This window comes from Meriones unguiculatus, chromosome 9 (genome assembly GCF_030254825.1).
Source record: "Meriones unguiculatus strain TT.TT164.6M chromosome 9, Bangor_MerUng_6.1, whole genome shotgun sequence".
Taxonomy (NCBI): Eukaryota; Metazoa; Chordata; class Mammalia; order Rodentia; family Muridae; genus Meriones; species Meriones unguiculatus.
Genome location: NC_083357.1, coordinates 95,738,307 through 95,751,609, shown reverse-complemented (window position 1 = coordinate 95,751,609; position 13,303 = coordinate 95,738,307). Strand labels below are relative to the sequence as shown.

The window sequence follows — 13,303 nt, the reverse complement described above, 5'->3', positions numbered from 1 at the left end:
ACTAATACGTATAAGACAAAAAGAAAATAAATCTTAAAAACGAAGCGTTTTGTGAGATCCTGAATAGGAGCTTGGGTCCTGAGGGCTGGGGTTAATGGAGGAACTATGGGAAGGGTGAGGAACAAGGCTGTGGTTTAGCACAAGAGGTAGGTTGCATTGTTTATTAAAAAGGGGAACACTAGAAGGCAAATTTGGGGAGCTGAGCTTTGTCTATGTTGAGTTTAAGGAGCAATTAGCAGAATTGCCAGACAGGTGTTCAAAGGAGCAGGGTGGACCTAAGACAAGGATCTGTTCCTACTCGACATATGGTCACTGGGCCACAGGGCTGAGCTATCTGTACATTAATCACAGAACAGAAAGAGAAAAGGCTGGCAGGGAGGAAAGTGCTGAAAAATTCTGATTCTTTATGGTGAGCAGAGGAGACGCCATGCGTGATGGTGCACACTTGTAATCCCAGCGCTTTGGAGGCAGAGGGGAGATTTTTGGCAGCTCTTATCTATAGAGTGATTTCCAGGTTAGGCAGGGCCACACAGCTACAGCCTTTCTTTTTGATGCTGTTTTGTTTTTCAAGACAGGGCTTCTCTGTGTAGCCTTGGCTGTCCTGGACTTGCTCTGTAGATCAGGCTGGCCTTGAACTCACTCAATCCACCTGCCTCTGTCTCCTGAGTGCTCGGATTAAAGCCGTGCACCACCATGCCTAGCTGAAGATTGAAGCCAAGCAGGGTGGCACCAAGCGTGGTGCTGTAATTCCAGCACTCAGGGAGTCAGAGGCAGGCACATTTCTGTGAGTTCAAGGCCAGTCTGGTCTACAAAGTGAGTCCAGGGCAGCCATGGCTACACAGAGTGACCCTGTCTCAAAAAAAAAAAAAAAAAAAAAAGCTGAGAAGATTGGCCTGTGGACTCAAACAAAACAAAAGCTGCCCCCTGAGGACTCCTGGTGGCTTCTGGGCTGGTAGTATCCAGTGATCTCTAAGCCTCCGGATACCTTTCTCTGAAGCTGTAGTTACTCATTAAATTAGAACAAAGTACTATTAAATCTATTTGTCTTTGTACATATTGTTCACCTACCCAGTAGCAATAGAAAGTAAAAACTTGGCTCTCATGTTTTTGAGACAGTCTGGCCTGTCTCAGTTTTCTAAGTTGGACAATAACACACATTATTATTATTTTCCTTTGGAGACAGGTTTTCAATCTCTTTTGGAGACAAGGTTTCTGTGTAGTCTTGGCTGTCCTGGACTCGATTTGTAGATCAGGCTGACTCTGAACGCACACAGAGATTAGCTTCCCTCTCCTTCCCTGAGTGCTGGGATCACCGGCGTGTGCCACTGTGCCCACCTGGGAGCACGGTCTCATTGTACAGCCTCTGACCTGGGACTCACCATGTAAATCAGGCTGGTCTCTAATTTACAATGTTCTTGCATTATAGGGCCTCATCACCATGCTTAGCCTCTTGAAAATAAAATAAGTATTTTAAGCTGGGTACAGTGGCCCACGCCTGTAATCCCAGCACTTGGGGAGGCAGAAGCAGTCACGTCTCTGTGAGTTTTATGCCTGGTCTATAAAGGAGGCCAGGACAGCTAAACTCAGTCTAAACTAAACTAAGGCCTCACTGTGTTGTGAAGAGAAGAGAATCCTAAGTTCAAGCAATAATCCTGCTTCTGTTTTTTGTTTTCTTCTTTTTTTTTTTTTCATGAGACAGGGTTTCTCTGTGTAGCCTTGATTGTCCTGGACTCACTTTGTAGACTAGGCTGGCCTGGAACTCAGAGATCCGCTTACATCTGCCTCCTTGAAGGCCGGGATCAAGCCATGTGACACTGTGCCCAGTTCAATAACTATTTTCTAAGGGCTAATTTTTCTACTGCCTCAGTATTTCCCTCTCAGACAGCACAAGTTTCAGAACTGGATCACTTGACCCTTTCTCTTCTTCTCTCTTCCGATTCAAAATGATTGCACCTTTTTTTAATAATGTCTTTTTTTTCCCCCACTTTATATCCTGACTGCAGCCCCGCTCTTCTCCCAGTCCCCACCTTGCACACCCCTCCCCCTTATTCTCCCCTCTCCTTCTCCTCAAAGAAGGGGGAGGTCCCCATGGACACCAACCCTTCCTGGCACATTAAGTGGAAGCAGAACTAGGGGCACCCTCTCACACTGAGGCCAGACAAGGCAGCCCAGGTAGGGTAACAAGATGCAAAGAGGGGCATCAGAGTCAGGACAACCCCTATTGCCAGTGTTAGGGACCCACACGATGACCAAGCTGCACATCTGCTACATATGTGCAGGGCCCTAGGTCCAGCCCATGCATGCTCTTTGGTCCAGTCTCAGATTCCTCATGGGTCCAGGTTAGCTTACTATATAGGTCTTCTTGGGGTGTCCTTGACCCCTTCTGCTCCTTTCAGTCTTTCTTCCCACTCTTCCACAAGACTCATTTGGCCTATTGTTTGGCTGTGGGTCTCTGCATCTGTTTCCATCAGCTGCCGGATGAAGCCTCTCAGAAGACAGTTATGCTAGGCTCCTGTCTGCAAGCATAGCAGAGTATCATTAATAGTGACAGGGGTTGTGCTGCTCAGTGGTTAAGAACACTGGCTGTTCTTCCAGAGGTCCTGAGTTCGATTCCCAGCAACCCATGGTGTATCTGCCCGCCAGAAGAGGACATCAGATCACATTATAGATGGTTGTAAGCCACCATGTGGTTGCTGGGAACTGAACTCAGGACCAGCCAGTGCTCTTAACCCCAGAGCCATCTCTTCAGCCAAAGTAGACATTTGGTAGATCTTTGCAGTACAGGTGTCTAAGCAATGAAAACGAGAGACCCAGCATCCACCGACAGTAGTATTTTCAATCAAAAGTGAAATGGTTTTTCAAAGCAGTGATTTTTACTTCATTGAGCCGATGACAGGACATTTCTGCCTCAGGATTTACGCAAGAAAAACATGGTTCATTACAAAGTGATGAGCCGGGAGTGTAGCTCAGAGGCAGAGGATATGCTCGGCATGCTTTAGACCAAGGCTTCACCGCCAACATAGCAAAGAGAAACAAACACCTCACGGGACAGGGGAGAGGTCTTCTTTGGTAAGTGCTTGTCGTGAGAGCACGAAGCCCTCAGCTCTATCCTCAGAGTCCACGGGAAAAGTCAGGTGTAGGCCGTGCACATCAGTAATCCCGGCCTTGGATGGGTGAGCCTAGGAGGGTCCCAGGAGCAAGTCCAATCAGAGCGCTCCAGGTTGAAACTCCGCCTTAACAAATTAAGACAAACCTAACACAAACCTCTGGCCTCCGTGTAAACTCGGAGACTCATGTGCAAACATTCACACAAACATGAACACACAGATACACAAACACACATCCTCCCTCATACTTTTTACCCCCAAGACAGGGTTTCTCTGTACAACCCAGGCTATCCTGGAACTCTCTGTAGACAAGGCGTGGCCTGGACCTCACAGCGATCTGTCTGCTTGGGACTCCACAGTGGGATTAAAGGCATGTGCTCGAGGCAGAAACTCTGCTCACTGGTGCACTCACTTTGACTTGTTCAGCTAGCTGGCTGACGTGTAGGGCTTGTGCCTCCCACAGCCATCAACTAAGCAGCTCCCCGCAGACACACGTGCCCACAGGGCGGTGATTCTTTGACTGAGGCTCCCTCTCCTCAGATGACTTTAGCTTGTGTCAAGGTGACAATAAAAATTAACTAGGGTCTGGAGAGGTGGCTCTGAGCACTGGCTGCTCTTCCAGAGGACCTGGGTTTGATTCCCAGCACCCACATGGCAGCTCACTGCCTCTGACTCTAGTTCCAGGGAAGTTAATGTCCTCTTTCAGCCTCCTTGGACACCAGGCATATAGGCAGTTTACAGACATACAGAAAAAAATACCACATGCATAAAATAAATAATTAACTACAAACTCTAACCAACATAAACACTGAATTTGGAACATTTTGGGTTACTAGATGATAGTTCTTCTTTTAGGAAATTTTTCTTCTTCTTCTTCTTCTTCTTTTTGGTTTTTCCAGACAGGGTTTCTTTGTGTTTCAAACCCTGGCTGTCCTGGACTTGATTTGTAGACTGGGCTGGTATTGAACTCAGATATCTGACTGCCTCCCAAGTGCTGGATCAAAGGCGTGTGCCACCATAGCCTGGCTAGAAATGAACATTTTGAAAATGACTAAGAATGAACTCCTAGGGTTTGAGAGATCCCCATTCTTTTTCTCTCGAGCTGGGGTCTTGCTATGTTGGCCAGGCACATCATGAACTATCTAGGTCAAACTATCCTTTCTCAGCCTCCCTAGTAGCTGGGAATAAAGGCATGCTTGTTGAGTAATTTTTCAGTGTTTTAAGAAAAGGGTAAAGATAACTGACATATTTTTAAATTTTTTGATTTATTTGTTTTTAAGTATATGAGTGCTCTATCTGCATGTACACCTGCATGCCAGAAGAGGATATCAGATCCCATTATAGATGGATTATGAGCCACTGTGTAGTTGCTGGGAACTGAACTCAGGACCTCTGGAAGCACAGACAGTGCTCTTAACCACTGAGCCATCTCTCCAACCTAAGCTACTTTGTATTTAAATAAGCCTTACACAGCTTGTCCTATGAGTTGGTTGCTGAGTGGACTTCATCCTGTTAATGAGCCATGAGAAGAGTTGTGGGTTCTTTAGTGCAGACACTTTATCATTGCAATGTTCAATTTTTTTTTTTTCTCACATAGGCCAGGCTGGCCTCAGGCTCACAATGTAGCCCAGGCTGACTCTCAACAAATGCTCCTGCCTCACCTCCCAGGCACTTTCCTCACAGGCTTGGACCACATGTGGTTTATGTGGTATTTGGGATAGAGGCCAGGGCTGCCTGATTGCTAGGCAGGCACTCAACCAAGCTACATCCACATCCCCTACATTCAAATCAGTGGGTCTAGATCTGCTTGCTACTCCAGAATCTGCCGTGAATGAATCACAGGCCTGCATGGTCTTACATGCACCCCCAGGCCCCAACAGCTGATCACAGTGTTTTTGAGTTGGGCTTAACGGTGTATACTTATAATCTCAGCACCCTGGAGACTGAGACAGGAGGATTTTAAGCCCAGCAACATCTGGATCTGATGGCTCAAGCCCACCACCCTAGCTCGAGGCAGGAGGATTACAAGCTGGAGGCCAGCCTGGGATACAACATGAAACCTGTCTTAAAAGACTCAAAAGAACACAGCGGGGTCCAGTGGCACATGACTGTAATCCCAGCACTCAGGGAGGTAGATCTTTGTGAGTTTGAGCCTAGGCTAGTCTACATAATAAGTTCCAGAACAGCCAAGGATACACAGTGAAATCCTGTCTCAAACAAAAACAGCAACAAAAAAACAAAACATTCCTGTTGTAGTAAGAAAAAAAAAGAGTGTTGGGCTATATTTATTATTATTTTTTTATATTTATTATTATTATCCCTATGATTATCTCGGTGCTATTATCTATCACAAATAATAAGACACCTGTTAGATTTTATAATTGCCTTATTTACCTCGAGCTGGGCAGATATCCTTACTTACACTGTCTAAATCACCTCACATTCATCTTGCAGCCCCCATGCAATGCCATTTGCCTTAATCCTCCTCAACTGGACTACCTTTCATCTATAATCCCATGGTACTTGCTTGTATTCTTCATCTGGGCCTTTTCATGCCATTATTGGAGTCCTTTCTTGGTCTACACGGTGTTTTCTCTAGGCTAACCCATCCTGGCATTCTGGGATTCTCCAAACCCCGGGGAACCTTAGCCACGCCTACCCCATTCTGCCCTGCCCAGGTATGGGCTGTTTAATCAGGTGTAATGACTTAGGCAGGTTTACACAGAGGGCCAGTAACTAGCATCAGACTAACCTCCAACACACATCCCCAAAAGAAAAAAAAAAAAAAAACCAAAACCAAATAGTTTATTTAGCTTCCAAACATGAGTGTGTTGTTCGTGTGTGTGCATGGCGCCAGGGAGGGCAGAGGGCTTCGGGGAGTCGGTGCCCTCCTTTTCACCTGGCTTGGGACTTCGGTTGTCAGGCCTGCACTGACTGCGTCATTTCGATGGCCCTGCAAAGGATTCTTAGTGAAGATGTCCGGGGTTTGGTATTTGCATTGTAGTATGTAATTTCAGAGTTCATGCAGTCCAGGAAGTTTACTCACCAAAATATTCGCAAACCCAAACCCTTAGGAACTCTGTACTTAAGCTGGGTGGTGGTGGTGCACGCCTTTAATCCCAGCACTTAAGAGGCAGAGGCAGGTGGATCTCTGTGAGTTCAAGGCCAGCCTGGCCTACAGAGCGAGCTCCAGGACAGCCTGGGCCACACAGAGAAACCCTGTCTCGAAAAACCGGAAAACTCTGTATTTATGAAAACTCTACAATGTAGTCAGGAGATAGAAGATATTTATTTTATAACAAAATACATAAAACCACATACAAAGTATGCAACTACTTGTACTTTATATGTTGATTATATTGAAATTTGTTAATTTAACATCACTTAAAATAAACATTAAGTTATATTTGAAAATGTCAAGTACATGATTAAAATGAACCTTTCTCCCCCAACAGACACAGCCCTTCAGGAGTACATGAAGAGCAGCGGGCCTGGCTGGGGCACAGCGTGGCGGGAGGGGCCTGGCTGGGTTAGGCTCTGGCTTTCTCCAGCACCAAACACTAGGCCTTCATCTTTTGATTCTTGGACCATTCTTGTGCTTCCCTTTTAGTCTGAAAAGAAAGAAAGACTAAATGAAACACACTGCTTACAGGGAGGAGGTGAGGCAGAGAAAACACATCTGGGGCATCTTGTGAAAGCTAGAGGAGCCCACTTCTCTTTGATTCACACAGCTCTCTGTCACAGCGCTTTAGGTAGGTTTGCTGAGTCCTTTGTACGAGGACTCATCAGTACAGTCTTCTTTGGTGATGTGGGTCCTTCCATGCTTTCACCTTGGGGCAGTAGTGCAGCAGGCAATTCTTGGCCACGACAGTGGACCCTCATTCCCCACCCCGCAAGCCCCTGGCTTCCCAGCTCCGTGCCTCAATCCTACTCATAACAGGAAAATTCTCAGCCAGGGGGAGTGAGGAGAAACCTGAGGCAGGGAAGAGCTGGGAGGGAGGCTGTCACCATGTTGCCTTTTCTGTACCAGCTCCCCTGCCTCAACAGGAAAGTTACTGATTTATTCAGGGGAGGGGCCACTGTCAAGATACACCAAGGCCCAGGTTGGCCTTGCACTCTTTAGGTAGCCACAGATGCTCTTGACCTCATGATCTTGCATCTATTTCCTGAGCGCTGGGATCACTTGGAACACATTTCAGTCTTTGCAGTCTGATTTCAGTTATCTAGACTTTGTTTAGGATAGGAGTTAGTACACAGCAAGCCCAAAGGGCAGGCCAAGGTTTGGCCCCACCGCAGCACATGCTGATCTTGAACTCTAGTCAAAGATAGCTGATCCTACCTCTATCTCCTAAGTGTTCAGATTATCCACATGAACACCAGGCCCTGTTTATGCAACACTGGGCTCAAACTCAGGACTTCTTGAGTGCAAGACAAATATTCTACCAACAGAACTACCTCTTCCCTATAGCCACATCCTTTACCACAGTGGCACATCTGTTATAGCTGCTCAAGGCTTGAGGATACATTAGAGTTCACTGCTGGTACAAATTTTTCGGCTTTGGGAAAACACACTATTACAGTATTATACAGAATAATTTCAGTGCCCATAAAAACCATGATCTATTTTCTTCATCTATGTTCACGGGAGAGGATGGTCTATGGTCTTCTTACAATGTTTTGGGCTAGTTTTTAGTACTTAGCATTATTACGACTGGCTTTGCAAAACAGGTTGGGAACTCTTTCCCTCCCTTACTTCTTCCTTTGGGATGGGGTCTTATATATCCCAGGCTGGCTTTAAACTAACCAAAACAGCCCCAAAGGACCCTGAGCTTCCGAGACTCCTGTTTTCATTTCCCACATGCTGAGAACATGCTGGCTTGCTCTCTCATATCCGATTAATGTGATGCTGGAAATGGAACCCAGGGTTTCCTGCATGCTAGGCAACACTCTGTCCATTTATCCAATCTATCAACCGAGTTACATCCCAACCCCAAACTGGGAATTGTTTCTAACTTTTGAAAGGTATTATGGAGAATTGGCATAACTTCATCCTTAAAGGTTTGGAAGATTTTTCCAGTTAATTCATTTGGGCCTAGTATTGTTTTTGTTTGTTTTTTGTTTTTTGCTTTTCCCCCTCTGAGACAGGGTTTCTCTGTGTAGCCCTGACTGTCCTGGAACTCACTATGTAGACCAAGGTGGCCTCAAACTCAGAGGTCTGTCTGTCTCTGCCTCCCAAGTACTGGGATTAAAGGTGTGTGCCACCACTGGCAGGCCTTATTGTTTTGACAGACAGAAGTCAATTCACATTTTAGAAGAAGCTTTATTTTTTACTATTTTCCATTTTGGACATGTGTGTCTATGTGTAGAGATGTGTACAGAATGTCTGTGGAGGTCTGAGGTGGCAGATCCCCTGGAGCTGGAGTTAGATGGTTGTGAGCCTGGGTCCTGACATGGAACCACTCCTGGCTTTTATGCTGAGCCACCTGTCCTGCTAGTTTCTGATTAGGGTTTAAGGTGCAGAGAGGGAAAATCTGGGTATTTATTCCCCTGCTTTTTTTTTGTCTGGTTTTGGTTTGGTCGTGGCTATGGTCTGCAAACATCAAAGCTTCCAAAGTAAGACAACCATCCCTTACCTGCTTCTGAGTCTTGGGATTGGCTATAGCTTCACACAGCTCTGGTCTGTTTTATCACTTGGTTTTCATGTGCTTATGAGCAGTCCTCTTGGACTGTGTCATGTCTCCTCAAAGAGCCTTGATTGTTACAGTAACAGGTCTCACAGGGTTTCGAGGAGAGTCAATGTCATAATGCTTGTAAAATACCGAACCCTCAAATACTACACTTTCCCCTTTGTCCCTCCTCTCTGCTGTTTTGAGAGTTTGCTGTTAACATGAGACTGGTTAAAAAAAAAATTATTCAAAGAGTAACCAGGGCCTGAGACTTAAGGATGACAGCATATATGGAATGCAAGATCTGTTCTAGACTGGCTCCTCTTTGAGCATTAACCACAGGTAGATACATGCTATTATTAAAGAGAGTTTTTTTTTTTGGCTGGGTGGTGGCGGCCCAGGACTTTAGTCCCAGCACTGGGGATGCAGAGGCAGGCAGTTCTCTATGAGTTCAAGGCTAGCCTGGTCTACAGTTCTAGCATAGCCAAGGCTATAGACAGAAACCCTGTCTTGAAACACAACAACAACAACAACAACAACAACAAACCAAAACAACAACAAAAAGAATTATTTTAAACAACTGGAAAAGCCTCTACATTTGGTTATTGCTATTGAGACAGAGTTCCACAGAGACTGTGCAGGCCTCAAACTAGCTATGTTGTTGGGTTGGTGATGTAGCCAGCACGTGGGAGGCAGAGGCAAGAAGATCAGGAGCAAAATCAGGGTTCAGGGCCAGCCTGTGCCACACTAGACCACTTCTTCTTCCCAAAGAAGTGCAACAAGAACCAGCTATGTAGCTGAGGGTGATTTTGAGGTGCTGACCCTCACGTCCCTGCTTTCTAAGTACTAGCGGTACAGTGCAGCCACTCTGCCTGGTTCTCCATGGTCCTGGAACTGACTGCAGGGCTTCATGCAGCCTGGGCCAGTACTCTACTAAGTGAGCTCCACAGCCAGCCCCAAGCTTCTCTATGAAACTAAATTATTACAGTTGTTTACTTGAGTCATCTACTTAATAAGCTGTGCATTCTCTCGGGGAAGTCATAAAATGATGTTCAATGAAAGGTAGTTTAATGAATAAACATATCTCTACTGTTAACTTTTAATCTAAAGGTGATCTATATTAATAAGGGTATTTGGCAGCTGGCCCCTATATAAGCCCAGGTTCTGACACTGGGTAAAATTAGATACTGAATTTTTGGCTATCCAATTAATATTTCTTAAAAAACTGTAGTGTTTAAAGGTGAAACAGATTATCTTAGAACTTTTTCTGATTAGGATTCAAATCAAACTTTAAAGATTATATTTTAGGGGCATAAACAAATAGCTCAAAAGAAAGTGTACATTTCTAAATGACTGTTACGATTTGCATATGAAATGGTCTCCACAGGCACGTGTGTTGAATCCTCCGTCCCTAGGTAGTGGCAGGACATGAGAGGTGGTGGGAACTTTGGCCTAGCTGGAGGAAGCTTCTGCAGCCTGCTCTTGAATGCTATGCTTGGTCCCGGACCCCACCCTGTGTTCTGCTTCCTGACCGCCATCAGTAGCCTCAGCCATGAGCCCCCACTGCGACAGTGCTCTGCTTCACCAGAGGCTGGGAAAGAACTGGCCATAGAGGAGTTAAAAACTGTCCAACACATCTTCCTTCTGCTGTTCCTGTCACAGCAACCATAAAAGTGACTAATATAACAACCTCTAAGGTGTAACAAACTTTGCTTTTTTTTTTTGCTTTTTGATTCCAAACAAACTTTGTTTTAAAGGCAGCGTCTCACGTGGTTCACTGGCTTGGAACTCAGTGTGTAGATCAGGCTGCCCTGAAACTCTTGGGAGATCCTCCTGTTTCTGATTCCTAAGCACTGGGACTATAATTGTGAACCATGCCTAGCTGACACTAATTTCTTTTTTTGAGATATAACATACATGAATCATGAGGACACTACACGGAGTGAAATAAACCTGAAAGATAAATCTAAATTAGAGAAATTCATATGAGCAGAAAGTGGGATAGTGGTTCCCAATGGCTAGAGAAAGAAACAAACAAACAAACAAAAAATGAGAGTTATTTCATTTGTTTTCTGAGATAGGATTTCTCTGTGTAGCCTTGGCTGTCCTGGACTTGCTTTGTAGATCAGGCTGGCCACAAACTCACAGTAAGCACCTGCTTCTGCCTCTCTAGTGCTGGAATTACAGGTGTGCGCCACCACATCTAGCTAAAAGGGAAAATATTTAATGGGTCTAGAGCAGTAGTTGTACAGGATGGAAAAATATCTAGAGATTTTGTCTTATAAGATTGTGTATATTTGGGGCTGGAGAGATGGCTGCTCTTCCAGCCTCAAGCATTGCCTTTCAGGAGGCTAGACCTTCTCAACCCTATCCCTCCTTCCGGTTTTGTTATGTTTTCATATCCTGTACGGTTTCCTATGTGTTTTGTAGGAAGGGTCTTACCATGTACCCTAGACTTACTTGCCTTGATCTGGCAAGCCTCCTTCCTCTGCCTTCTGGTGCTGGTATTACAGCCTATCAGGCCTAGCTCTTTAACACAGCTCTGAATTTTTGGCAACCCCAGGGCCTGGTGCATGCCGGGTTAATTAATGCTCTAGCACTGGGCTGCATCCCTGACCCTATCAGACATATAAAGTGGCATAAATATAAGGGGTTTGTCTGTCACAGCTCAATATGTAATTATTTAATGTTCAAATCAGAGGAAAATCTCTTCAAACATTTATGGCAAAAAGAAGAAACTTCAATCTATTTTTGTGTGTTGATTTACAGTTTATCTCCATCTGGAATGTAAACAGGAGCAGGAGTTTTCTAACCCATTGCCTAGAATATTACTCAGCAAATGAGTAATATTACAAAGGAAATGAATGAATGTGGTTTGGATCTGCCATGACAGAGTCTGCTCAGTTCTATGTAAGTCTGGGCATGAGGTTCGAGAGTTGGTAGGCAGTGTTTCTCCTAGGCGATACGACAGAACACGCAGGGCAGTAGGGTGGGGTTGTGGCCGTAACTGAGGCAGGCAGCATGCTTCTTAACCAGAGAGAAGCATGGGCAACATGTACAATTCTAAGCAACAGCCCAACTAGAAAGGCACAGAAGCACCGCGTTCAGCTGTGTGAACTTGAACTCATTTTTATTTTAGACCCCATGTAGCCTTGGCCGGCCTGGAACTATGGCAATCCTGCTTCTGCCTTCCCATTGTTGGCATTACAGACATGTGGCATTACTCCCTGTTCAAACTCAGTTACCCAAACCCATGCATGCCGCGTCCTCCTGACGCTGAGCTTTTTGCTTCTGATAAAATTCTGCTGTGTCACCTAAACTGGCCTTGAACTTATGATCAGGCATTCCTGCTGCAATTGCATGTGTGTATCATGTCTGACTATTGGCAAACTTCTGCCTCTGCTCATATATTAATTATAATTCATGCTTCTTTGAGCTACATTAGGTTTGAATATGTGATTTCTCACCTACCTTAGTATCCAGGTCTCATTTGTCACTACCAAGATGTGAACAAATGCCAAGTGAATAACAGTGCTTTGGAAAGGTTAATTTCTGATCCTCATAAAATGAGTAATTCTTCATTTCCAGATATTTTAGCAAGTGATGCACTATTACTTGTATGCTAGCAAAGCTTTAATTTCTAGACGTTAGATTAGAATGGATTTGAGGTTTCTAATCCATTCCCAACTCGTGATTAGTATGAACTGACTATTATAACATGGACCAATGTTCAACAGCTATGCCCATCATTTGTATATGGGTTAGGTACTGAATTAGCTACTTTAAAAGAAATATAACAATAAGCAAACAAATGTAATAAATTGGATGTGGCTTGCAAAGGCAAACTATTTACTGTATGACTCTTTAAAACTTTTTCTAAGTCTAAACAGACCATAGATAAAATAAGCACAATGATTCAGATATGTAATTAGCTATTTTTTATTTTGTTAATTTCACAATAAATGTTTGGACAGCATTAACTTTTATTTTACTTTTCTAACAGTTACTGGCCCTTCACCCCATACAATGGTGCTGTGTATGTTTGATATACCTCCTTCAGTTATTAACACAATTACCCTTTAAAGGAAGGGTACCTCCCCAGCCCCAGGGTCTCCGTGTATTCCTGCTGTCCTGGAACTCTTTCTTTAGACCAGACTGGCCTCGAACTCAGAGATCCACCTGCCTCTGCATTCTGAGGGTTGGGATTAAAGGTGTGCACCACCACTGCCCAGCAGAGAGTCCTTATTTTAAATACACAACTCACATAAGTTCTTTCAGATGAAGCCTATTTTCATTTATTTGTGTATGAAACATTACTGAAATATACTTACTGATTATCTTTCATTACTCTGAACACTGCGTAATTATTATGTTGTCACTTAACCTAATTATATTTATAATGTTATAGAGAAACAGTACAAATTAATAAAAACACTTCAACTGGTAATACAGTGTTAACAGGTCCTGAAATAAACTACTCCAGATTTTGCAAGGCACTCAGAAAGCTGCTGTAGAAACAAACAACTAGAT

General features: G+C 44.3%; 1 protein-coding gene across 2 annotated transcripts in view; it reads right to left on the bottom strand.

The window, feature by feature from the left end:
* Positions 1-6,377: 6,377 nt before the first annotated feature.
* The window catches only part of Pibf1 (progesterone immunomodulatory binding factor 1), a 173,980-nt gene continuing 167,054 nt past the window's right edge, over positions 6,378-13,303 (bottom strand). For both annotated transcript variants that reach the window (XM_021650185.2, XM_021650184.2), the window contains exon 18: positions 6,378-6,718. In XM_021650185.2, the coding sequence (XP_021505860.1) occupies positions 6,668-6,718 (51 nt within the window). In that variant the 3' untranslated portion in view covers positions 6,378-6,667. The remainder of the gene's footprint in view (positions 6,719-13,303) is intronic.